Below are 26,330 nucleotides of genomic sequence, written 5' to 3'. Positions count from 1 at the left end.
TAAGCCAAATGGGGGTTAATGGCACTGATCAATAACAACTATCTTTGTAAAAAATAATATATAGAATTGTCATTTCATTTTGACATTATAGAGTATTTTGTATAGATAAATGATTTTTTATTTAAATCACAATTAAATCTATTTAAATCCCACTTTGTTACTTAACAAAATGTAAACAAATCCAAAGGGGGTGAATACTTCTGGAACCCACTGTAGCTCTGTATATCCATTATCATCGTCACTATCGCCATATCTCAGATGAGATGATCATCAGCTCTTGTGCCACAAGGTAGAAGGTTATACCGTAGGTAATAGGTATGAACTAGAATTGAGATTATGTTATTGATTTATATGTATCATATTTTCCCTTTAAATTATTGTACCGATTCAGGTACTGCTTACAGCTACAGATACAAAATGGTCGCCATGTGTGTGGGGGGGAAGGAGAAATAACACAGCTTCAGGTTATATAACAGATATGAATAGCAGCAGATCTAGTGCTGTATGGTGTGCCATTCATTTGACATACTCATGGTTTGTATGTCTTAATCTGTCCACCCATGCATACTCTGTGAAACATATTCATTTTCAATTCATTCAAGTCAATGTTGGAGGAGCTTCGAGACTTGGCTGCCTTACTGAAACACCAGAAAATACCTTACTCTAACAGCACACCTCCTTCTGGCCAAGTGTTGCAATTACAAGCTACTGGAGAAACACCAGAACATATTCACTCTCATCCCTCTACTGCCTCCTTCTGGCCAAGTGTTGTAATTACAAGCTACTGGGGAAACAACAGAACATATTCACTCGTGTGACTCTACTGCCACCTTCTGGTCAGGTGTTGCAATTACAAGCTACTGGGGAAACACCAGAACATATTCAATCTATTAGCCCTCTACTGCCTCCATCTGGCCAAGTGTTGTAATTACAAGCTATTGGGAGACGTTATCCATCAGCGCTGGAAAATACAGTATTTGACTGAGTAACTTTGTACAGGAGCCATAAATAGCAATTCAATGTCAACATTAACACTTTAATCATTTTTTTTAAACATACAGTACCAGTCAAAAGTTTGGACACACCTACTCATTTAAGGGTTTTTCTTTATTTTTACTATTTTCTACAATGTAGAATAATAGTGAATAGATCAAAACTATTAAATAACATATATGGAATCATGTAGTAACCAAAAAAAGAATTAAACAAATCAAAATATATTTTAGATCATTCAAAGTAGCCACACTTCAAAGTTGCATTGATCACAGCTTTGCACACTCTTGGCAGGATTTTTTGTGCTTAGGGTCGTTGTCATGTTGGCAGGTGAACCTTCAACCCATTGTGAGGTCCTGAGTGCTCTGGAGCAGGTTTCATCAAGGATCTCGCTGTACTTTACTTCATTCATCTTTCCCTCGTCCCTGCCGTTGAAAAACATCCCCACAGCATGATGCTGTTATACATGTGGGTAAATCATTTATTGATTATGTGATAGTTCACTCAAGAGCTTAGACATACCAGATCATCAAGGACAACAACCACCTGAGCCACTGCCTGTTCACCCCGCTACCATCCAGAAGGCGAGGTCGGTACAGGTGAATCAAAGCTGGGACCAAGCGACTGAATAACAGCTTCCATCTCAAGGCCATCAGACTGTTAAACAAGCATCACTAACACAGAGAGGCTGCTACCTACATACAGACTTGAAATCATTGGCCACTTGAGTAATGCATGATATGTAAACATTATTAAAGTGGCATTATTAAAGTGACTAGTGATCCATTTATTAATCTCACATGTATATACTGTATTTCATAACATCTATTGCATCTTGCCAATGCCGCTCGGCCATCGTGCATCCATATGTATATATTGTTATTCCATCCCTTACTTATTAGGTAGTTGTGTATTAGGCAGTTGTTGTGGAATTGTTAGATTACTTGTTAGATATTACTGCAGTGTCGGAACTAGAAGCACAAGCATTTCTCTACACTCACATTAATATCTGCTAACCATGTGTATGTGAGCAATTACTTTTGATTGGACTTATAGGCAGTATTTGGTACTAATCACTACATACATGAGAAGATTCAACACTTTGTTAAACATGTTCAGTCAATGAATGAAGACCAAAACATTCAACATTGTGAGAGGATACCTACTCCACTCTTTCACCAACCAAAAGGTATTACGGTTACCCTTTCACACCAGAGCGTTCAGCATACTTAGACTACCGCAGAGAAGTGCGAAGTAATGTTGCTATAATCTGTTAAGGGGTCATATGTTAGGAATGATGATTGAATAATGTCCTGGAAGTCAATTTGGCCACTGGGCATCAGGGTTTCAAAGGTGGGTCAAGACACATCATTGAAAACCAACCTCTTCTGTTCCTGTGACAGAGCACTAACGCAATACACCCACAAAGTGAGAAAATAACTATTGTTCAACTATTGAAAATAAGGTTGCATGATGATACATAAGGGTTAATCTTATAAGCATTTGTAAGTGCATTTATAAACGGTTAATACCTGGAGGTAAACATTAGCTCACAATTTGGCAAACACTGACCAGTTATTGCACTATTTTGACCAATGCGATATAAATGTTATTAATGGTATATACGGCATTTACAAATGATTAAACAATCGTTAATAATGTAATTATAACCCCTCTAAACTCTTTATAAATGGAACCTTAGCATGGTGTGTGCAACGCCAGGGTTGTGGGTTCGATTCCCACGGGGGGCCAGTACAAATTAATATTTATTTTTTTAAATGCATGAAATGAAATGTATGTATTCACTACTGTAAGTCGCTCTGGATAGGAGCGTCTGCTAAATGACTAAAAATGTAAATGTAAATGTTGTAAGTGTTGCCGCGGTCTCCTGATGTGGTTCAAGCATTGTTGTGTGGACTTAGAACATCCAATTTAGTTGGTTTTTACTTTTGTTTTTTAAGTGTGCTTTTGTGGCCCGAAAACCTGAAAAAAAACCTCAAAAAACAGAAACCTCGAAAGTCCATAAAAAATATAGAAAAGGGAATTTAGGAAAAAATACAACAGAGGCATCTTGTCCAAGGGGTGTACTTGAAAATCAAGCTGCCAAAGGCTACATAAATAGGAGCAAGGCTCCTGCCCTTTTGGGTGTTCTAGCTCAGACAATGATTTCACTCTACGAGGTGCTGTGGCTTAGTTGGTTAAAGCACCTGTCTAGTTAACAGGAGAGGCCACGGCAATGCCTATTTCCCCTCAGGAGGCTGAAAAGATTTGGCATTGGACCTCAGATCCTCAAAAATATCTAAAGCTGCACCATTGAGAGCATTTTGACTGGCTGCATCACCGCTTGGTATGGCAACTGCTCGGCATCCGACTGCAAGTTGCTACAGAGGGTAGTGCGTATGGCCCAGTACATCACTGAGGCCGAGCTTCCTGACATCCAGGATCTCTATACCAGGCGGTGTCAGAGGAAGGCCCAAAGAATTGTCAGACTCCAGCCACCTAAGTCATAGACTGTAGACCAGGATGTTTTATTTCAGCTCATGAAACATGGGACCAACACTTTACATGTTGTGTTTATATTTTAGATTACACAGTTAGTACTTTGAGTCATTCAAAAGGGGAATTTTTGCCGTAACATTGTGTATCAAATTGGCGTGACCCGGATTCTGCGGCCACAACACAGAGCACTAACCACTGTACGATCATGGCGAGTTACCAGGGCTTGTGGAGACCCCTTGAGCGGAAAGCCAAAAAGTCAACTCTGCCTGTCCACGTCACTGCATGCTTGAATAACCCAATATCTCCCACAGACACACAAGCACTAACTGTAATCTAACTGGCATCAAAGTGTAACGTTAGACTTTGGAATTTAGCTACCTTAGCCACGTCACAGTGAAGGCCTGCTTGAGTAGATCGATTTCACCTCCACATATATAAGCCCTGGTAGCTCGCCGTGATCGTATAGAGGTTAGTACTCTGCGTTGTGGCCGCAGCAACCCCGGTTCGAATCCGGGTCACGGCATTGAAATTCACAATGTCATGGCATAAGGGCTCTTTTTGAATAAGCAGGGTGAACTAAACTGAATAACTAGAGTGAACTAGAGTGAATTTAGCAGAGATTGTACTGGTGAAAAAAGTATTATTATACCTCTGTCATTATAACATTAAATAAGCAGAGATTGATACCAGTGTAGGGTACCATACTATACATTTCGTTTCGTTGGCTACAGTTTAAAGGCAGAGTCACAAAGTGAACAGCTATATCGGGTCAATTTTGGCAACAACTAAGAGCATTGAAGCACAAAACGAAAACTTCTCCGCTACGTCCCGAAGCTACGCATGGGCTGATACTCTGTGATAGCCTGCCCTTGTGCTGATCTGCAGAGCTGCTCATGGTAACATCATATGGCTGAGTCTCAGTTTAACTCAATCAAAAAGCACCCTCATGCCGTGAATCGCAATGCCATGAGCAGTACTAACCATTATACGATCACGGCAAGCTACCAGGGCTTGTGTGTGAGGGGTAGATATTAGACTACTCAAGCATGCCGTTGCCTTGATGTAGAAAATGTGGCTAAATACCATTGTTGACTAGTTAAGACTAGAGAGAGACTCAACAGTGTATTGTGTATGGTGTAGTAGAATAGAGTTAGTACTGACCCCTGTAGAGTATTGTGTGGTACAGTGGAATACAGTGTTCTGCTAGTGTAGAGTATGGTTCCGAAGTATCCTTGGAATAGGAACATGCCCTCCCCTGGACAATGATTAGCATCCATGAGGGTGACGGTCAACCTCTCCTTGTTTATATCATCCAGGGGCAACATATTGGGTTCCCCCAACTCCAGAGGATGGATCTATCAGTCTCTGACCTGAACACAGGGAAAAGAGAAGAGAAAGATGGGTCTGTTGGTCCAGGTCTAGTTCAGGCCCACAGTATAGTCACTGTGCATATGGGACAGGAAGAACAGGCAAACATACTGGCATTTCCTAACCTGCCAGACGTCCACTGGCAGCAGAGTATAGGGTTAAGTTTACGATTCATTATTCACAGCTCTGGAGAATCATCCTGGGAAAATGACGGAGAAGAGAGAGCAATGGTTAGCCAGTCAAACTACTATAAAACAGCTATTTGGCATATAGCAAACATGGTGGGTACGTTATATATATATTCATTTATGTTGCGTGGAAAGATACATTCTGCTAACATCAGTAACGTTAGACCTACTTGCTGCAATAGCTTGCTTGCTATAAAAACAGTAGTTTGTCGATAAGCTATACTGTTTGTATAGTAGCAGAATATATATTTCAAAAGAGAATGAATTTAACAAAAATACATCTTACAAAGACTTGGACAGATAATATTATGATTACTTGCGTTACATGTCATGTGAGAGACAAAACATAAACTAAGATATCTCTGCTTGAACGCTACTCCACGTCACTGTAGGTTTCATTTAAGATCCCTACGTCTCCCTAACGGGGCATGGCCCTGGTAGCTCGCCGTGATCGTATAGTGGTTAGTACTCTGCGTTGTGGCCGCAGCAACCCCGGTTCGAATCCGGGTCACGGCATTGCGAATACACAATGTCACGGCATAAGGGTTCTTTTTCATTATTAGAGGTACCTTGCTAACTACATTATAAGTAGGTCTATTTCTATTTTTTCCCCCCGTTAGGTAAACTCGAGATACCGGTTCCTAACCACCCGCAATCGCGCTTCACGATAATGCCTATGTCGTTGCATGGCTGTGCGTGCAGGTTTGAATAGCCCCAAATCTCCGCCCATCACACAAGCCCTGGTAGCTCGCCGTGATCGTATAGTGGTTAGTACTCTGCGTTGTGGCCGCAGCAACCCCGGTTCGAATCCGGGTCACGGCATTGCGAATACACAATGTCACGGCATAAGGGCTCTGTTTTTGAAGCGTTGATTGATGGTAAACTGACTGTCTGGCTGGTTAATTATGTAATTCTGATATTTATCCCTTTTGGGGGTTGACTAACCAGCGAACATTATCACATAAGATAGCAGTGGACAAAGAATGACAGACAAACCTGTAAATTAACTAAATTAGTAACAACAAGTGTGGGGGAACAGCTAGCTAATATGCAGGCTATGTACCCATCTTTAGCCCAGATAACCGTGTGGGTACTCAAATTTTTTTTGAACATACATAAGGAGAAATGGATTGAAAAAGTTAGGTCGATGCAATGCAAAATATACAGTATGGACTGTCAGTCATGAAGGCGTTCAGCTAATTTTCCAGTTTCAAATCAAATCAAGCTTCATTTATACAGCACATTTCAGACATGGAATGCAACGCAACGTACTTAATTAACAGGAATTTTTTATATATATATATATAAAAGCTAAAATATTTACTACACAAACATAATATAAAATAAAAAAATAATGACAAGCTGAACGACTAGAAAGCACCTTAACCCAATTCTCCTAACCTGCTACGTTAATTATCCTAAACTGCTACATAAATTCTAACCTGCTACGAAAAGTCAAATCTGACAAAAAAAAATGTATCCAATCTAGTCAAAACCCTTCTGCTGTTTTAATGCTCACAAGGACGGAAATGTAAATTTTACCAGCTGAAAGACAATGTCCATAGCTTACCCATGATGCTACACAATGATTTAAATCAACAAGTTTTCCTTTTAGTCAAGGTATGATATATTTGGGGTTGAAGTGGGAAATCCGTGCCAATGCCGTATGTTTCCCCTATGATATGACATGCTACTACTTTTCAATCTACGTTTTATTTGAACGCTACTACCCACCAGCATGGGTTTGTTTGATAATCAGAAACACCTGCGAAGTCCTTCCTTCTCACGAGTCGCCACTTAGCTGAGCAATATAATAGATCATCTTTGGCTGAGTCACAGCTTTTTGCCTTGTCCTACACTTGGCTGCCTGATCCATGGAGCAAATTAAAATAAAAAGTGCACACTTGTTTTTTCACCTCCACTTTTTTACCAACAAAATATAACTTATTTTTTAGCTAGTCTCTATAAATAAATAAAAATATGACCATTTTATAAATGGTAAAATTGTTAGTGATCAGTGGCGACTCCTCATTCAGTGCACTTGTTTTGTTTGTTATTGGCATTAATACGTGTCACATATCAGTTTGCAAACAATGTAAAAAAAACAAAACAATCATAAACCATTGAGTTAATAAAGCTGCATACAAATATGGTCTCTTTTTTGCTTTCTTTAGTAAGGCAGCTACAAAATGCAGGTGTTTCAGCATAGCTCAGTGCTTTCTGTGGTGGTGGGGCAGACAGTGGAAAATATGGAGTGTAGGGGGTGGTAATCAATCAATCGAATGTATTTATAAAGCCATTCTTACATCAGCTGATGTTACAAAGTGCTTTACAGAAACCCAGCCTAAAACCCCAAACAGCAAGCAATGCAGGTGTAGAAGCACGGTGGCTAAGAAAAACTCCATAGAAAGGCCAGAACCTAGGAAGAAACCTAGAGAGGAACCAGGCTATGAGGGGTGGAGATTATAACAGGACATGGTCAAGATGTTCAAATGTTCATATATCACCAACAGGGTCAAGTAATAATCATCACAGTGGTTGTCGAGGGTGCAACAGGTCAGCACCTCAGGAGTAAATGTCAGTTTGCTTTTTATAGCCGATCATTCAGAGTCTACCACTCCTGCTGTCTCTAGAGAGTTGAAAACAGCAGGTCTGGGACAGGTAGCACATCCGGTGAACAGATCAGGGTTCCATAGCCGCAGGCAGAACAGTTGAAGCTGGAGCAGCAGCACAGCCAGGTGGACTGGGGACAGCAAGGAGTAATGTTCTCTAGTTGCGCGGTGATTGGCTCAGTGTTCTGTCACTTCTGTCACACTACTTCACCGCAAAATCTATGGGGAGAGCTTGAAAATGCAAGCCTCTTGGGTGCTGTGCCCATCCAAGAAGGCTCAAAGTCATAGGCCACAGATAAAATGACATCTAATCACATTAAATCTACTATAGCTTTGATTGGACTAATCATTTCAACATCATACTATCAACATCATACTATCAACATCATACTCCCGAGTGGTGCCGTGGTCTAAGGCACTGCATTGCATTGTTAGCTGTGCCACTAGAGATCCTGGTTCAAGGCCAGGCTCTGTCGCAGCTGGCTGTGACTGGGAGACCCCATGGGGTTGCACACAATTCGCCCAGTGTTGTCTGGGTTTGGTCGGCATGGATGTTCTTGTCCCATTGTGTTCTAGTGGGCCGGGCGCAATGCATGCTGACACAGTCGCCAGGTATACGGTGTTTCCTCTGACACATTGGTGTGGCTGGCTTCTGGGTTAAGCAGGCATTGTGTCAAGAAGCTGGGTTGTGTTTCGGAGGACGCATGGATCTTGACCTTTGCCTCTCCCGAGTCCGTATGGGAGTTGCAACAATGGGACAAGACTGTAACTCCAGTTTGAAAACCATGAAAAAGGGGTAGAAAAAATAATAAATAATAAAACACCTGGAAACTCAGAACTGGGGAATCTCAGACTTCAGTGAGTTCAAGACAACTGGGAACTCAGAAAAGAATTAGCTCAGACTGGGAAAACAAGTTTTGAACAGTCATCCAACTCAAAATTGCAAGTTGGGAACTCTGGCCTCTTTCTAGAGCTCCTACCTGAAGATTACTGACATCATGATTCAACCTTTGATTTTTTCTGAGTTCCCAGTTGTCTTGAATGCACCATAAATCCAGAGAATGCCAGACTTTGATTACAAAGTTTGATGACAAAATTTGCACACAAGAAAGACCGCCACACCACCTTCCTGTTCAAGTGAGCACAGAACAACAAGGTGAGTCCAAAAATGTCTTGTATGTTGCTGCATAATGATGTAATATACCGATAAGATATGTATAATGTAGCTAACATGCTGACCAAACCGCACCCACACAGGTTGATTTTGTTCACCCACACCAGAAGCGATCAGGACACGCAGGTTGAAATATCAAAACAAACTCTGAACCAATTATATTAATTTGGGGACAGGTCAAAAAGCATGAAACATTTATGGCAATTTAGCTAGCTAGTTTGCTGTTGCTAGCTAGTTCGTCCTGGTATATAAACACTGGGTTGTTATTTTACCTGAAATGCGCAAGGTCCTCTACTCTGACAATTAATTCACAGATAAAAACCAAATTCAATTATCATCATCTCTCTTCCTTCAGGCTTCTTTTTCTTCTTTGGACTTTATATGGCAGTTGGCAACCAACTTTACAGCATTACTACACCCGACCAGAGTGTGGACCTAAGTTCATCTTTCAATCACCCATGTGGGTATATGCTCGTAAAAACCAATGAGTAGATGGCACGTGGGTATATGCTCCTCAAAACCAATGAGGGGATGGGAGAGGCCGGCTGCGGGCGCCTGGCCATGCAGACGCCTGCAGCCGTGTGGGTACAATGATTGAATAACATGTATGAATACATTTATTTTGCAACGCTCGCTCACACGACTTGAACGGTGTGGTCAGCATGTAAAAAAGTAATACTAAGTGTATGTTGTGTAGTGAGCTGTTAGTAGCCAATGTGCCTCACCATAATAATTTGGCCCCATTTCCCCTCTTAACTTAGGCTACCGTTCTGACTTAATGGTACACATGTAGCCTGTAGCCTGTAGACTGTTTTAGAGAAATATAATCATTGAATATTGTAAGAGCTTTCATTGGCTGCTTATATGCCACCTTTATTTGTCCTACGGTTCTGACTTGGTGTACAGGGAAAATACTGTAAGAACAGCCCGTGTTCTGAATTCTGTCGCTGTACATTTCAAAAGTGCTGAACAAATAGTTATATTGACTACGTCCGTACTAGCTTGCTAACATCTCAATTGTCAGTAGAAACCAAATTTGTTTAAGTAAGTCAGCCATATCAGCTATGTTTTTAAAAAGGCAGTAAATGAGGCTGAATGAACTGTGTTGCTGCCAGACAAGGCTCCGCTGATAACCAGGTGTAGCGATGGTAAGGATTCACTCTATGGTGCTGAAAAGAAAGCTCTGCTGTTGAGACAGCTTTATGTAGGCCCTAACAGTTTGTGGGCACCGTTTATCACCATTATAGCGAATTAATGTATTGTTTAGTGTTGTGTAGTGGCTTTGCTGGCATGCATCTAAAAATATTTGATGAGTTTGCCCCACCAAGATTTACATGTTTAAATCACCACTGCGTGTGATATGATTGCATTTTGGAACTCCGCTCCCCCTGTAACCCCAAGATGAATGCTTTTGACCACATTCCACTGCTTTGATTATCTCTATTCTATGAAGTGTCTGTCCTATAATGAAAAGGCGCCCGCGAAAGAAAATTCCACAAACTTGTTTATCTATTTTGTGCTTTTGTTACATTTTAACTGGAGTTTTATTTTGTGTCCGATGCACTCAGGGTGTTGTTACAAATTGTTTGCGGCGTGCATCACGAGCAAAGTGATTGTAGCATATAATTTCACTTCCCCTAGCTGTGAGAACCATGTCATGTTCATGGACTGACTTGGCATTGCTGTAGCACAGCTGAATATCCTGTCAGCAGACTACCAAAGGTTTCCCTAAATTCTTATGACAACTCCAGCTCCATAACCAGCCATAGCCTAGCCAGTTGGCTAATCTTTTAAATACGGGGTAGCAACAACAGATAACATAGCTAGAAAAAGATTAGCATGCTAGCTAGCTACACTGACAGCAGTCAGTGCCCTGCATGTTGTTATTTCTCCACTCCACGTGGAAATCACCACAACGTTCCCACCCCCAATTTGGGAATATGTATTAGCTGCCTGTGTCATTTTTCGGAGGTGGAACCTAAACAAGAATTTCCGCTATAGGACAGGGATTAAGTTGAAATAGGGGCGGCATTGCACTCTGGTGGGGGCCTTTAAGGCAAAATTCCTACAATTCTACACATTTCACCATAACTTATGCCATGTTAATATGATATCTAAGTGAGAATGACTAACAAAATCAATGGGGGCCCCCTTGAGGTCAGGGCCCCCGCCTGCCCTGTCGGTATTCGGACCCTGATAACTACAAGTTTAGATAGCTGGCTATACTAACTACGAATTAAAAAATGTACATGGCTAATTGTCAGCTAATTGAGTGACTGGCATAAAAAGAGAGAAACTACTATTGCACAACCACATTTCGAAATTGCACCTTGTGTATTTTACTATTCTAACTCTCAGTAGTAAGTTGAGACCCCGACTGGGCACCTCCAGACGGGGCCCTTTAAGCGACCGCTTGGAGCCGACCCTGATTGTAAATCAATCAACCAAGAAGTTGGCTGCCTACGCTATTGATCTGTATTGATCTCACTATATTTCCTGTAATGCTGGCTGTGGTAGAGACACTGTAGGACAAGCTCTCCAACCTTGTTCCTGGAGAGCAACCCTCCTTTAGGTATTCACTTCATCTCCAGTTGTAACTAACCCGATTCAGCTCATCAACCAGCTAATTATTAGAATCAGGTGCGCTGGATTAGTGTTGGAGTAAAAGACCTACAGGACGGTAACGCTCTAGGAACAGGGTTGGAGAGCCCTGCTGTAGGAGGTGTCTATGTTACGGAGAATATTGTTTAATGTGTTGATTAATGATTGAAATGGATTGATATGTGACTAAGACTTGGAGTATACGTGACAGAAATTCATAGCAGACTTGTATACAGTAGCAAATTATATGAGGGGCGAACTATTTGGTAATTGTTGGGGGGAAATCAGACCATTTAGTCCCAGCTGATTCTTCACGCCTTTCACACAGATTGAGAAATTATAAGGAATGTGTTCAGTGGTGTAAAGTACATTAGTAAATTTGGGCTCCCGAGTGGCGCAGAGGTCTAAGGCACTGCATCTCAGTGCTTGAGGTGTCACTACAGACACTCTGTTTCAAAACAATGATTGGGACTCCCATAGGGCAGTGCACAATTGGCCCAGCGTTGTCTAGTTTTGACTGGTCGTTGAAAATAAGAATTTGTTCTTAACTGACTTTCTTAGTTTAAAAAAGGTTAACTGTAAAGTAAAAGTACTATTTAAGTAATTTTTGGCCGGTATCTGTACTTTACTTTATTTGTACTTTATTTTAGTCGTTTTCTATTAAGGTTATTTTTACTTTTACTCAAGTATGACAATTGTGCACTTTTTTTAACCTCTGAATGTGTTCCATTTATGAAGTCATAAATGTGCTATAGACATCCCCTTATAATGTAAGCTGCCCCTTTAAATGAGAAGAAAAAACAAGTTGTTACCCAGCAGCCATTTTTAGTTGAGGGATCACACACAGTAGCTGCGTCAAAAGTTGTTTTTGAACAACTGGATTGAATATTGTAAGTGATCATTGTATACGTTATGGCAACATTTCTATAAACGGTATTTTAGACTTGTAGTGTTTTTCTAGACTACAATAGAAGTTGATGCTTATCAAGTTTGTTTACATTGTTTCGTGGAGTTTAACGGTAGGCATTCATGAGACAAGTCAAATGAGCCTTTAAAAGCAGTTCGAAATCCTGCCTTAATAATAATATTGTTTATCATCATTGCCATGCATGAAACTACTATCATCTTTAAATAAATAACCCAATTTTGTAATGAGGTGATTTTAGTTTTTCCTTCTTTGGGAGTATGGTGTGGCGATGAACGATTGCAACATTGTTTCACAGGACGTGGGAAACCAGCATTTCTGCTATTAACTGCGCGCTTCATCCTCTAACAATGCAATAAGGAAATTCGCTCTCATAGGCGTCACCTGAAGTCTTAGCTATTGTGGATGAACCTTACACTCCATTTCTAATGTAGCTTTCTGGATGAAAAGGGACATTCCCTAATAAGGAAATCCAGTACACTCATACATTGTCTCGATTGTTCTAAATACTATTCTTCATCTAATTTACATTGGCTTTGACATATCAATTAGCCATACAGTTATAGATTATTTATCATCAATTTACTATGCTACCTATTAACCCATTAAAAACACATTATAAACCGTCTGCTACTTGTCAAGTACACTAGTGATAGCGTTATTATTGTGTATCTTGGATACTCTCAGATGACAAGAGGCCATAAAAAAGAGTGTTTTGGTAGGGGGCTAGCCATATTAGTTTATGGGGGCTAGGGGTTCGTTTGGGATGGTGTGTAATTCAAATGAATGGCAAATTCTTCACTTCATGAGTTACTCCATTATTTGTCCCATGAAGAGAGTTCTTGAAAAATAGATTGTATCTCAATGACACTAACCTGGATAAAGGTTAAATAAAACTGAATTGGAATTGACCCTAATCCTGCATGTTGTCCTAAAACTGCCTTATTGTCCTAATCTACTGTGCAAGTCCCTGCTCTGCACTGATCTCCCCTGTGTGCTTCCCTCATAGAGTCAAGATGAATGAGGACGTGTTTGAGGTCCCTGAGGGGACAGAGTACCGTTATCTGGTACAAGAGGAAGGAGAGGAGGAGGTGCAGTATGTGCGTCGCAGACACTACGTCAGCCCATTCCTGGTCCTGTCCAGACGCTGCATCTTCCTCGTCTGCCTGGGAGTGCTATCCCTGCTCACCTTGGCTGGGTACCTGGCCTACGTGGCCCAGACTCTGCCCCCTGGCTCTGCCCAGGTCACTACTGACTGTGGAGAGTTCCAGGGGAGACAGGTGGGTTGATGTCTGCACATTGTTGGTGGAAAGAGTACAAATAGAACAACGATCAAATCAAACTTTATTTATAAAAACAACAATATTCAGCTTTACAAAAAAAAAAAAAACTATGTTCAGCCATATTGAACATTTTGAACCAACTGTACTGTATGGTTTCTCCTCCATATGCCTACAATGTAAAGAGCATCGAGACCTAATAGAACAGGGATCATCAATTAGATTCAGCCGCAGGCTGTTTATTTTTTTTATTCAGCAGATGGTCACAGGGCTGGAATATAATTACAAATCATTTGTAAACTGCAAATTGACCGCAAGAAGCCCAAACGGATATAATATTTGACTAAAACATAATTATTTCAAACCTTGCTTACATTTGTATACGATCACATACACTCAGTGGCCAGGTTATTAGGTACACCACCCCGTTCACGATAATGGTTAGCTCCTACAGACAGTGAGTCTCGTGGCCGTGGCTTACTATATGAAGCAGGCAGACAGGCATCGAGGCATTCAGTTACTGTTCGGTTGAGCATTAGAATGGGTAAAACGAGTGAAGGATGCCAGGCACACCGGTTCCAGTATCTCAGAAATGGCCCGGCCTCCTGGGCTTGTCACGCACCACAGTGTCTAGGGTAACGCAGAGAATGGTGCGAAAAACTAAAAACATCTAGTCAGTGGCAGTCATGTGTGCGAAAACAGCTTGTTGATGAGAGAAGTCGAAGCGGGCCACAAACAGGCAAATAACGGCACCATACAAAAATAGTGTGCAGAACAGCAACTCAGAACGCACAGGGTCATCTGATCCAGCTGCAGCAAGGCCACAGATGTTTAGCTTCAATCCTATGCAACATATACAGTACACTCAGTGGTCCGATTGACCGTTAGAATGGGCAAAACTAGTGACTTAAGCAACTTTGAGCGTGATATGATCGTCGGTGCCAGGCGCGTCGGATCCAGTATCTCAGAAACGGCCGGCCTCCTGGGCTTTTCAAGCACGACAGTGTCTAGGGTTTACCGAGAATAGTACGACAAACAAAAAAACAGTCAGTGGCAGTCCTGTAGGCGAAAACAGCGCGTTGATGAGAGGTCAAAGGAGAATGGCAAGATCATGCAAGATAACAAGCGGGCCACAAACAGGCAAATAACGGAGCAGAACGGCATCTCGGAACGCACAACTCGCCAGTTCCTGTCACGCTTGGGCTATTGCGGAAGACAGCCACACTGTGTTCCACTCCTACCAGCTAAAAACAAGAAGAAGCATCTCCAGTGGGGAGGCACTGGACAATTAAGGAATGGAAAAACATTGCCTGGTCCGACGAATCCCGGATTCCTGTTGCGTCGTAATGATGGCAGAGTCAGGATTTGGTGTAAGCAGCATGAGTCCATGGCCCCATCCATCCTGGTGTCAACGGTACAGGCTGGTTGCGGTGGTGTATTGATGTGGGGAATGTTTTCCTGGCACATGTTAGGTCCCTTGATACCAATTGACCAAAGAACATTTCCGACACCTTGTATAATCCACGCCCCGAAGATGTCAGGCTGTTCTGGAGGAAAAGGGGGGTCTGACCCGAGATGGGTGTACCTAATAAACGGTCCACTGAGTGTATATCTCTATTATGCATGGGAATACTTTGAAACAGATTTCCAAAATTAAAATCAATTGGAGCTGATTTGCTGGTATTTTTTTACAGTCATTTATGTCCAACAATAAAATTAGAATAAGCAAGATCACTGCCAGTTGGGGAACCCTGTAATAGAAGATGGTAAAGGATTAATGCGCTTGTCTAGTAAACAGGAGATCCTGAGTTCGAATCTCAGCAGAGCCTTTTCAAGCAGTTCATTGAACACATTGATGGAAAAGGTCAGAGTGGAGGGCTCTCTGTTTTTGTCAACCAATTGGTTAACAGAATTAGGAGTGTTGAGAGGAGAGAAGACGTGAGGAGGATGCAATTGAGATATTCCAAATTCACGGAATAAGACAACTATTTGAAAGAATTACAACGTACCAACTGTCTGAAGTTCAACAGGTTCTTCAGTTTATTCATTTCGAGCACTAAATGAAAAGAGTTTAGCCAGCTTGTACACCTCTCTGTCAGAGCATGAGTAGTCTCAACAAGCAATCTCTGTTAGCTTGCCGTGATCGTATAGTGGTTAGTACTCTGTGTTGTGGCCGCAGCAACCCCAGTTCGAATCCGGGTCACGGCACTTTGTTGCCTTTTCGAAAGGGTTGTATTTTGATTGAGTTGGAACTTACTGTGTGAGCTAAGAAACTCCCCGAAACGACCAAAATTATGAAGAAATAGTGTATGATTCTGAATGTTTACTCATATCTCGCGACACACCTATCACATGTTAATGCCCACTTTGGGTCCCAAACCGTAGTTTAAGAATCAATGTCAGAGGATCATGAGTTTATTCAGCTCGAGACCCAAATAAAAAATGTACTGTCCTCGAATGACCCAAATTAAGAAGAAATAGTATGTGACTACAAATGTTTACTGATATCTCGCTGCCCACCTCTCACATACTCAGGCCCACTTTGGGTCCCAAAACATAGCATAAGAAACCCTGTTGCTAGACAATTGAAGGTGTCCATATCGATTCCAAAATTAGTAAATAACATCTGTTTTGTGATGTGATTTTGCAAGACAGAGATATGGGTTAAATGAACGAGACTGGTTTGACATAAATACGTGTGGCGGTGACCTTACCTGCATCAGATGTGATGTCTATGGGCGCTGTGGCTTAGTTGGTTAAAGCGCCTGTCTAGTAAACAGGAGATCCTGAGTTCGAATCTCAGCAGAGCCTTTTCAAGCAGTTCATTGAACACATTGATGGAAAAGGTCAGAGTGGAGGGCACTCAGCTATTCTCAACCAATGGTTAACAGAATTAGGAGTGTTGAGAGGAGAGAAGACTTGAGGAGGGTGCAATTTAGATATTCCAAATTCACGGAAAAGGATAACTTTTTGAATGAATTACAACGTACCAACTGTCTGAAGTTCAACTGGTTTTTCAGTTTATTCATTTTGAGCGCTAAATGAAAAGAGTTTAGCCAGCTTGTACACCTCTCTGTCAGAGCATGAGTAGGCTCTACAAGCAATCTCTGTTAACTTGCCGTGATTGTATAGTGGTTAGTACTCTGCGTTGTGGCTGCAGCAACCCCGGTTCGAATCCGGGGCATGGCACCTCATTGCTATTTCGAAAAGGTTGTAATTTTGATTGAGTTGAAACTGACTGTGTGAGCTAAGAAACTCTACGAAACGACCAAAATGATGAAGAAATAGTGTATGATTCTGAATGTTTACTTATATCTCGCGACACACCTATCACATGTTAACCTGTTGAGGACAGACGTTCCGCTAGCGGAACCCCTAGCCAACAGCATCGCACGGCGCGAAATACAAAACCAACTCAATTACCACAATAAAATTTTCTCAAACAATCAACTATTTTACACCATTTTAAAGATAAGACTCTCGTTAATCTAACCACATTGTCAGATTTCAAAAAGGCTTTACAGCAAAAGCAAAACATTAGATTATGTTAGGAGAGTACATAGTCACAAATAATCACACAGCCATTTTCCAAGCAAGCATATATGTCACATAAACCCAAACCACAGCTAAATGCAGCACTAACCTTTGAAGATCTTCATCAGATGACACTCCTAGGACATTATGTTATACAATACATGCATGTTTTGTTCAATCAAGTTCATATTTATATAAAAAAAACAGCTTTTTACATTAGTATGTGATGTTCAGAACTAGCATACCCACCGCAAACTTCCGGTGAATTTACTAAATTACTCATGATAAACGTTCACAAAATACATAACAATTATTTTAAGAATTATAGATTCAGAACTCCTTTATGCAATCGCGGTGTCAGATTTTAAAATAGCTTTTCGGCGAAAGCACATTTTGCAATATTCTGAGTACATAGCTCGGCCATCACGGCTAGCTATTTTGACACCCACCAAGTTTGGCACAACCTAAACTCAGAATTACTATTAGAAAAATTGGATTACCTTTGCTGTTCTTCATCAGAATGCACTCCCAGGACTTCTACTTCAACAACAAATGTTGTTTTGGTTCCAAACAATCCATAGTTATATTCAAATAGCTCTGTTTTGTTCGTGCGTTCAGGTCACTATCCGAAGGGTGACGCGCGAGCGCATTTCGTGACATAAAATTTCAAAATATTCCATTACCGTACTTAGAAGCATGTCAAACGCTGTTTAAAATCAATTTTTATGCTATTTCTCTCGTAAAATAGCGATAATATTCCAACCGGGCAACGTTGTATTCATTCAACGGCTGAAAGAAAAAAATGGAGTAGACTTGTGACCGCGCATCTCCAGTGTCACTGTGCCCAGGCTGACCACATACAAATTCTGCTGCTGTTCTTTGCCCAGAGACAGCAGACACCCCATTCCACTTTCTGGCGGCTTTAGAGAGCCAATGGAAGCCTTAGAAAATGTCACGTTACAGCACAGATGCTGTATTTTCGATAGAGATGCAACAGAAGGACAACAAATTGTCAGACAGGGCACTTCCTGTATGGAATCTTCTCAGGTTTTGGCCTGCCATATGAGTTCTGTTATACTCACAGACACCATTCAAACAGTTTTAGAAACTTTAGAGTATTTTCTATCCAAATCTATTAATTATATGCATATTCTAGTTTCTATGCAGGAGTAGTAACCAGATTAAATCGGGTACGTTTTTTTATCCGGCCGTGAAAATACTGCCCCCTTTCCCAAAGAAATTAATGCCCACTTTGGGTCCCAAACGATAGTTTAAGAATCCATGTCAGAGGATCTTGAGTTTATTCAGCTCGAGACCCAAATGAAAAATGTACTGTCCTCGAATGACCCAAATTAAGAATAAATAGTATGTGACTACAAATGTTTACTGATATCTCGCTGCCCACCTCTCACATACTCAGGCCCACTTTGGGTCCCAAAACATAGCATAAGAAACCCTGTTGCTAGACAATTGAAGGTGTCCATATCGATTCCAAAATTAGTAAATAACATCTGTTTTGTGATGTGATTTTGCAAGACAGAGATATGGGATAAATGAACGAGACTGGTTTGACTTAAATACGTGTGGCGGTGACCTTACCTGCATCAGATGTGATGTCTATGGGCGCTGTGACTTAGTTGGTTAAGGAGTGGAATGTTTCAGTAACATGTGCCTTGACCATGTGGGCTTATACGGAATTACCTCCAGTGAACACTCATAGTTAATGAAATACTATTGGTCGTCTTTATCATTGCAGAGGAATGGGGCCTACTCGTTCAAGGGCCTCCCCTACGCTGCTCCCCCCATTGGGGAACGTCGCTGGGCCCCGCCAGCCAAACCCTGGTGTGGGAACGGGGTGGGGGATGCCACCCGCTTCCGCAGCAAGTGTCCCCAGGTGCAGCCGCTCTCCGACACGGGGAAGGTGATGGGCCAGGAGAGCTGCCTCTTCCTGAACGTGTGGACCCCCACCCTGTGCCCCGACGCTGCCCTACCTGTCATGGTCTGGATCCATGGGGGCTACCTTCACATGCTTAGTGGAGGAGAGGAGGGCTACTCGCCCACAGAGGAGCTGGCAGCCCAGACAGGGATGGTCTATGTCAGCTTTAACTACAGGCTCAACGCATTTGGGTTCATGGCCCTGGAGCTACTGAGGGAGGGCTCCCCCACCAATACCTCTGGTCAGTCTCTAGCAGTTGGCACATCAAAGTTTTTACAGTACTGCCAAACGAGATCTTGATGTCTCAAGCAGTTTCACACGACATAGATCATGTTGTATTTAAGATATGATAATAGGAAGGTTTTAATCTTTTAACAAGCTATTTCTAACACCAACAGAGTGATGAAATATTCATGATGTTTATGTTTGCTCTCTCAGTGACGTTGTTTAAAATTGTGTATCTATTTAATGAGCTTTAATGTGATTTGGATAACTGGAGGTGATATACAGTGCATTCGAAAAGTTTTCAGACCCCTGGACTTTTTCTACATTTTGTTACGTTACGGCCTTCTTCTAAAATGTATTAAATTGTTTTATTTTCCATCAATCTACACACAATACCCCATAATGACAAAGGAAAAACATTTTTTTTACATTTCTGTGAAATATCACATTTACATAAGGATTCAGACCCTTTACTCAGTACTTTTTTGAAGCGATTACAGCCTCGAGTCTTCTTGGGTATGACGTTACAAGCTTGGCACACCTGTATTTGGGGAGTTTCTCCCATTCTTCTCTGCAGATCTTCTCAAGCTCTGTCAGGTTTGATGGGGAGCGTCGTTGCGCAGCTATTTTCAGGTCTCTCCAGAGATGTTCAATCGGGCTCTGGCTGGGCCACTCAAGGACATTCAGAGACATTCAGACCCAAAGCCATTCCTGCATTGTCTTGGCTGTGTGCTTAGGGTCGTTGTCATGTTGGAAGGTGAACCTTCACCCCAGTCTGAGGTCCTTAGCGCTCTGGAGCAGGTTTTCATCGAGGCTCTCTCTGTACTTTTCTCCGTTCATCTTTCCCTCGATCCTGACGCTGAAAAACATCCACACAGCATGATGCTGCCACCACAATGCTTCACTGTAGGGATGATATTGACCAGGTGATGAACGGTGTCTGGTTTCCTCCAGACATGACGCTAGGCATTCAGGCCAAAGAGTTCAATCTTGGTTTCATCAGACCAGAGAATCTTGTTTCTTATGGTGTGAGAGTCCTTTAGGCGCTTTTTGGCAAACTCCAAATGTGCTGTCATGTGCCTTTTACTGAGGAGTGGCTTCTGTCTGGCCACTCTACCATAAAGCCTGATTGGTGGAGTGCTGCAGAGATGGTTGTCTTTCTGGAAGGTTCTCCCATCTCCACAGAGGAGCTCTGTTAGAGTGACCTTTGGGTTCTTGGTCACCTCCCTGACCAAGGCCCTTCTCCCCCGATTGCTCAGTTTGGCCGACGGCCAGCGCTAGGAAGAGCCTTGGTGGTTCCAAACTTCTTCCATGTAAGAATGATGGAGGCCACTGTGTTCTTGGGGATCTTCAATGCTGCAGACATTTTTTGGTACCTTTCCCCAGATCTGTGCCTTGACACAATCCTGTCTCGGAGCTCTACGGACAATTCCTTCGACCTCATGGCTTGTTTTTCGCTCTGACTTGCACTGTCAACTGTGGGACCTTATATAGACAGTTGTGTGCCTTTCCAAATCATGTCCAATCAATTGAATTTACCACAGGTGGACTCCAATCAAGCTGTAGAAACATCTCAGGGATGATCAATGGAAACAGGATGCACCTGAGCTAAATTTCGACTCTCATAGCTAAAGGTCTGAATACTTATGAAAATAAGTTATTTCTGTTTTTATTTATAATAAATTAGCAAAAATGTCTAAAAACCTGTTTTTGCTTTGTCATTATGGGGTATTGCCTGGAGATTGAAGAGAGAAAAAAAAGATTTAATCCATTTTAGAATAAAGGCTATAACGTAATTAAATGGGGGAAAAGTGAAGGTGTCTGAATACTTTCCCAATGCAATCTATTTGTCTTATCTCCGCTGCTTGGTAAAAAGTTTATATTTTTCTTTCTCATGGTCACTACACCATTTATGCTTTACACACACACACACACACACACACACACACACACACACACACACACACACACACACACACACACACACACACACATACAGCTTGATATGGAACAACCCATAAAATCGCATAAAGCCATTGTTTTCAACACTCACATTCACGCACAGTCATTGGCGAGAACAGAAAGGTTCTATATCTGAATACCTCCTATTTCCCTTCTGATCTGAAAGGGTTCAGGGTATTGACACCAGGAACCTTTAGGTACACTAGGCTAGATGGAACTTCTGAAAATAGGAACTAGGACATATGAAAACGAGGCCACATCAAAGCGGTATTTCGACGTGAATTTGATCTCTAATTGGTTTCCCCCCCAGGAAACTATGGCTTCATGGACCAGATCGCTGCTCTGCAGTGGGTCCAGAGGAACATCAAGGTGTTTGGAGGAGACCCCAGTAAAGTCACCATATTTGGTCAAAGCTCAGGTAATAAATACCAGCTATTATAAGCCTCTATGGGCTACATGAGTGTACTGTCAATGAAGTATGATTGAACATTTAATTAGTGTGCACCTTTTTCTTTTTGTTATAATACAACCATTTTTACCGAACATTTAAAAGGATGAAAACAAAATATGCTACTTTATGTTAGCATGTGCTTGTAGCAGTATAGTTGGCTGAAGGAATGAACACAGCTTCCTTAACTGCTTTTAGAATTTCCCCTCATTGTCTACTCTCTTCCCATCACCTTTCAACACACACACACACACACAGGTGGGACGTCGGTGTGGACTCTGATGATGTCTCCGCTGGCAAAGGGTCTGTTTCGTGCAGCGGTGGATATGAGCGGCTCCTATGAGTATAACGCATCACTGGAGAAGGCAGAGGCAGACAACCTGCTATTCCTGAACAAGACTGGCTGCAATGACCTGGCCTGCCTCCGGAAGCTCTCCACCACACTGATACTACGGGTACAGACAGTACGACAACGTAAACTGTCAAATCTGCCTTAGGGAGATATGGGCTTCATGTGGGTCTCTCTCTTTATCTCTCTCCACTCCGCTCCAGGCCATCCCATGGAAGGAGTACCCGTCGTGGGGGGCAGATGATCTGATGGACCTGCCCACTAAGGACAGCTTCGTGGGTCCCGTAGCAGTGGTGGACGGGCATGTCCTCCCAGCCCCTCCCTTTGAGATGTGGGAGAAAGGAGGAGTCTTCAACGATGTTCCATTCCTCATAGGGACCACTGAGCAGGAGACTGACTTTTTGTAAGTATTATGCGTGGTCTGAAAAAAATTATTATCTACAGAAGCTGTCCTAGAAATACACAATTCATTTTGTAATCGTGTGTGTGTGTGTGTGTGTGTGTGTGTGTGTGTGTGTGTGTGCGTGCGCGTGCGCGTGCGCGTGTGTGTGCGTGTTTGTGTGTGTGCACTTTAGCCCACCGTATGAGAATATCTCCATGTGGACATGGGGAGACTACGGGTGGTTTGTGACAGGTGAGAATAAGAATACGGTAACCTCGGGGTCAATATCGATCAATCTGTAAAATGCCTTATTTAGATTTGATTTTATTGTTCTCCAAGGAGGAAATTCATCTCCACATTATCAAACATCGCAGACCTGTAAGAGATTTTTTTTTAAACACACAACAAAAAAAAACAGACATTAACAGGTAGACAGACAGAAAACTAAGACCGAACATAAAACAGTGATTACATCATAGTCCATTGAGCTGTTGAGGAAGTTTATGGCTATGGGAAAGTAGCTCCAGCTAAACTGGGCCTTCTTATCTCCCTCATCACTTGTGGCCACTGAAACCCAGCATCAACTCTTTTCTCCAAAACCCGTCTCTCATATTTTCAACCCTGCCGCTTTTTACAGTCTATTCCTGCTACCATATTGCCCTTTTCCCAAAGCCTCTCGTCTGTGTCCCACACAGATAAACTGAGCCCCTTCAGCGAGGGTCTTCCTAAGGAGGCGTTGGATCTGTACCCAAGCTCGGCCCTGTGCCCCACTCCTGACCGCTGCCCAGAGAGGGCCTACACCACGATGGTGTCGGACATGAGGGTCACCTGCCCAAACAATGACCTGGCCAAGAGGGCTGCAGGTAGGCTACGCTGACAGCCAGGAGATTCACGTGAGCCAATGGGTTAGCATTCACTCTATGATAATGGACAGCATTTTTTTGTTGTTGAATGGTCTCTTTAGAGAGAGAGGTAGTTGTTCAGAGAAGACAGCGATTAGAATGGTCTCTAGAGAGAGGTAGTTGTTCAGAGAAGACACCTATTAGAATGGTCTCTAGAGAGAGGTAGTTGTTCAGAGAAGACACCTATTAGAATGGTCTCTAGAGCGAGGTAGTTGTTCAGAGAAGACACCTATTAGAATGGTCTCTAGAGAGAGGTAGTTGTTCAGAGAAGACACCTATTAGAATGGTCTCTAGAGCGAGGTAGTTGTTCAGAGAAGACACCAATTAGAATGGTCTCTAGAGAGAGGTAGTTGTTCAGAGAAGACACCTATTAGAATGGTCTCTAGAGAGAGGTAGTTGTTCAGAGAAGACACCTATTAGAATGGTCTCGAGCGAGGTAGTTGTTCAGAGAAGACACCAATTAGAATGGTCTCTAGAGAGAGGTAGTTGTTCAGAGAAGACACCTATTAGAATGGTCTCTAGAGAGAGGTAGTTGTTCAGAGAAAACACCTATTAGAATGGTCTCTAGAGAGAGGTAGTTGTTCAGAGAAGACACCAATTAGAATGGTCTCTAGAGAGAGGTAGTTGTTCAGAGAAGACACCAATTAGAATGGTCTCTAGAGAGAGGTAGTTGTTCAGAGAAAACACCTATTAGAATGGTCTCTAGAGAGAGGTAGTTGTTCAGAGAAAACACCTATTAGAATGGTCTCTAGAGAGAGGTAGTTGTTCAGAGAAAACACCTATTAGAATGCTTTGGAAGTGCCTCCTGTCCACCCTTCACTGATGTAATCACTCATCTGTTAGTGAACAGTAGTGATAGGATAGAGTTTTGAACTGCTTGTGTGTGTGCGTGTGTTTGTTTTGTGTGTGTGTGTTTGTTCCCAGCGGCCCTCCACAGTCCTGTGTATCGGTACGTGGTGACACACACTCCATCTCGTGCCGTCAACTCCTCAGAGGGTCTGTGGTCGTTCCCCAGCCGGTTCTCTTTCCACGGCCTGGACTCTTTCGCCTTCTTCGGGGGTCTAGAGAAACTGTTGGGGGGACCGCTCTCCGCCCAGGACACTGCCTTCCAGAAGCTCCTCACAGAGCACCTCGTCCACTTCGCTAAGGAGGGTGAGAGAGGGGCAGGGGCAGGAACACAAACACCTCTTCTAGATTGGTTGAACTCAGTGTTCATTCAGCTCAGACCATTGGAATTAGACATTTACCACATACCTTTCCTCATCTCTCTATCCCTCACCTCCTCTCTTCTGTTTTCTCCATCCCTCATCTCTTTTCCTCATATCTCTATCCCTCTCCTCTCTTCTGTTCGCTCTATCCCTCATCTCTCTTTCTGTTCTCTCCACCCCCCCATCTCTTCTTCTGTTCTTTCCATCCCTCTCTCCTCCTCTACTGCAGGTAAGATGCCGGAGCAGTGGTCAGAGTACCCAGCAGCCACTGCTCTCCTGAACCATACCCTCTCTGTGGTCCATGATTACTCTGCTGAGCGCTGCCAACTGTGGGAGAAGAACGGCTTCTACCCCTACGCCTGGGTCAACTGACCCCTCACCCATAACTCCTACTGCACAGGACTGAATCCTACACCTGGGTCACCTAGGTTACAGTATCTACCCCTAGAACGATTGAACAACTGTCTAGAACAATGGGAACATGTGAAGAAAGATGGAAACCATGAAGACCAAAATTAAGGATGTTAGTACTGAATCTGTTCTGTGACTGTGGTGAAATGTAGATGCATTGTGGGAGTTTTGGTGTGTACAGTATTTTGCCTTTAGGTTTGTTCAAGGATAAAGTATCAGATTTAGAGAAAAGGGAAGAATATGTTGGTATGCAAGAAGATAATGGTAATTTTTATATTTCTGCTCTGTTTTGTGGTAGAGATGACTGTGAGAATGTTGAAAGAGGAGACATTATTGTGATGTGTTATCATTATTGATACTTTTAGCTACCGTTACTTGCACTAAGATTTTAAATGTAGATGCATACTCTTTACTTTTTATGGAAATCTGTTGTGTATATGTCGTACATGTATGCAATGAGGAAACATTTATTATCAAGGGCTTTTATGCTGTAGCCTATGTTATGTTTCTCTATTCTTCTTTTTCCATAATGTGTCTCTGTGTGGTGGATATTCAACCAGACAGAAACAGCTAGGAAGCTTTTTCTGCACGCATAGACTGTGTCACCACCGAATCATCTTCGTTCGACTTGACAACACACCGTTTTTTTTCCTACTCCAAGCCTCATTAACTCAACGTAACACACTCTGTCTTTTCTTCAGCATCTCCGACAGCCCCGACTTCATTGGGAACAAGGGATGGTGCGCTTGTTCTTTATGTGTGAAGAGAGCGATGAAAGCCTGTGGATGACAGAGAGAGCACATGGAAGTGTTTACTTGTGTAATTAGTGTTTAGAGTTGCTCCAATCAAAAGCTCTCGTGCTCTGTCTTTTCTCCTGTCAAACAGACAGGGAGTTATATCTGTTGCTGTCTTATTGATCATTTCTACTTTTGTTCCACTATGTGCGCTATGATAGGCACTTATTTCAACGTTACATTTTTCTTAGTTTTTTTACTCAGGTAATCTGTTTTATAATGCCATGACCTAAAATTACAGGTCATTCACACGCACTATTACAAATAATAAAACACACAAAGAATTAAGGATTTCAGTCTTTTTTCAAAATATATATTTCAAATATACAGTATGTTTCATAGCCTAGAATCAAGTTCAAGCCCATCTTTATTATCCCAAGGTGAAACTTTGTTTGAAGGCAGGGGCAATACAACATACAATCAAAGTAGAATACAATTAAAAGTTAAAAGCAGGGTTTCTCGGGTGGCGCATCCAGCTAAGGCGTGTGCAGGAGGTGCCCTTTGGACTGGGTTTGAATCAACACCTTGCCATGGCAGGG

General features: G+C 42.2%; 1 protein-coding gene, 1 long non-coding RNA gene and 4 other non-coding genes across 7 annotated transcripts; 5 read left to right on the top strand and 1 right to left on the bottom strand.

Annotated features, from left to right (window-relative positions):
• Positions 1-1,066: 1,066 nt before the first annotated feature.
• Positions 1,067-5,602, bottom strand: LOC106566408 (uncharacterized). Of its 2 annotated transcripts, none has more exons than XR_001319869.3 (4): positions 5,335-5,602; positions 4,986-5,059; positions 4,654-4,862; positions 1,067-1,450 (listed from the first exon to the last, which is right to left on the bottom strand). It is a non-coding gene; the product is annotated as an uncharacterized LOC106566408 (long non-coding RNA). The 2 variants fall into 2 exon arrangements; XR_014379984.1 differs by having other exon boundaries at positions 5,365-5,588.
• On the top strand, positions 3,944-4,015 carry trnah-gug (transfer RNA histidin (anticodon GUG)). The gene has a single exon. It is a non-coding gene; the product is annotated as a tRNA-His (tRNA).
• On the top strand, positions 5,493-5,564 carry trnah-gug (transfer RNA histidin (anticodon GUG)). The gene has a single exon. It is a non-coding gene; the product is annotated as a tRNA-His (tRNA).
• A 196-nt stretch (positions 5,603-5,798) lies between the features above and the next one.
• On the top strand, positions 5,799-5,870 carry trnah-gug (transfer RNA histidin (anticodon GUG)). Its single transcript has one exon. It is a non-coding gene; the product is annotated as a tRNA-His (tRNA).
• A 6,407-nt stretch (positions 5,871-12,277) lies between these two features.
• Positions 12,278-26,082, top strand: si:ch211-71n6.4 (Para-nitrobenzyl esterase). The gene is given in 10 exon segments (NM_001139992.1): positions 12,278-12,325; positions 13,370-13,640; positions 18,931-19,351; positions 21,608-21,715; positions 22,004-22,200; positions 22,298-22,497; positions 22,670-22,728; positions 23,172-23,339; positions 24,303-24,530; positions 24,816-26,082. Coding segments are annotated over 9 exon segments (1,788 nt in total). The 5' UTR covers positions 12,278-12,325; positions 13,370-13,376; the 3' UTR covers positions 24,959-26,082.
• On the top strand, positions 16,378-16,451 carry trnat-agu (transfer RNA threonine (anticodon AGU)). The gene has a single exon. It is a non-coding gene; the product is annotated as a tRNA-Thr (tRNA).
• Positions 26,083-26,330: the final 248 nt, after the last annotated feature.

The sequence above is a fragment of the Salmo salar genome, chromosome 13 (assembly GCF_965601325.2).
Source record: "Salmo salar chromosome 13, fSalSal1, whole genome shotgun sequence".
NCBI lineage: Eukaryota > Metazoa > Chordata > Actinopteri > Salmoniformes > Salmonidae > Salmo > Salmo salar.
Note: the sequence above shows the minus strand (reverse complement) of the source record. Positions and strands in the feature narration are given on the sequence as shown.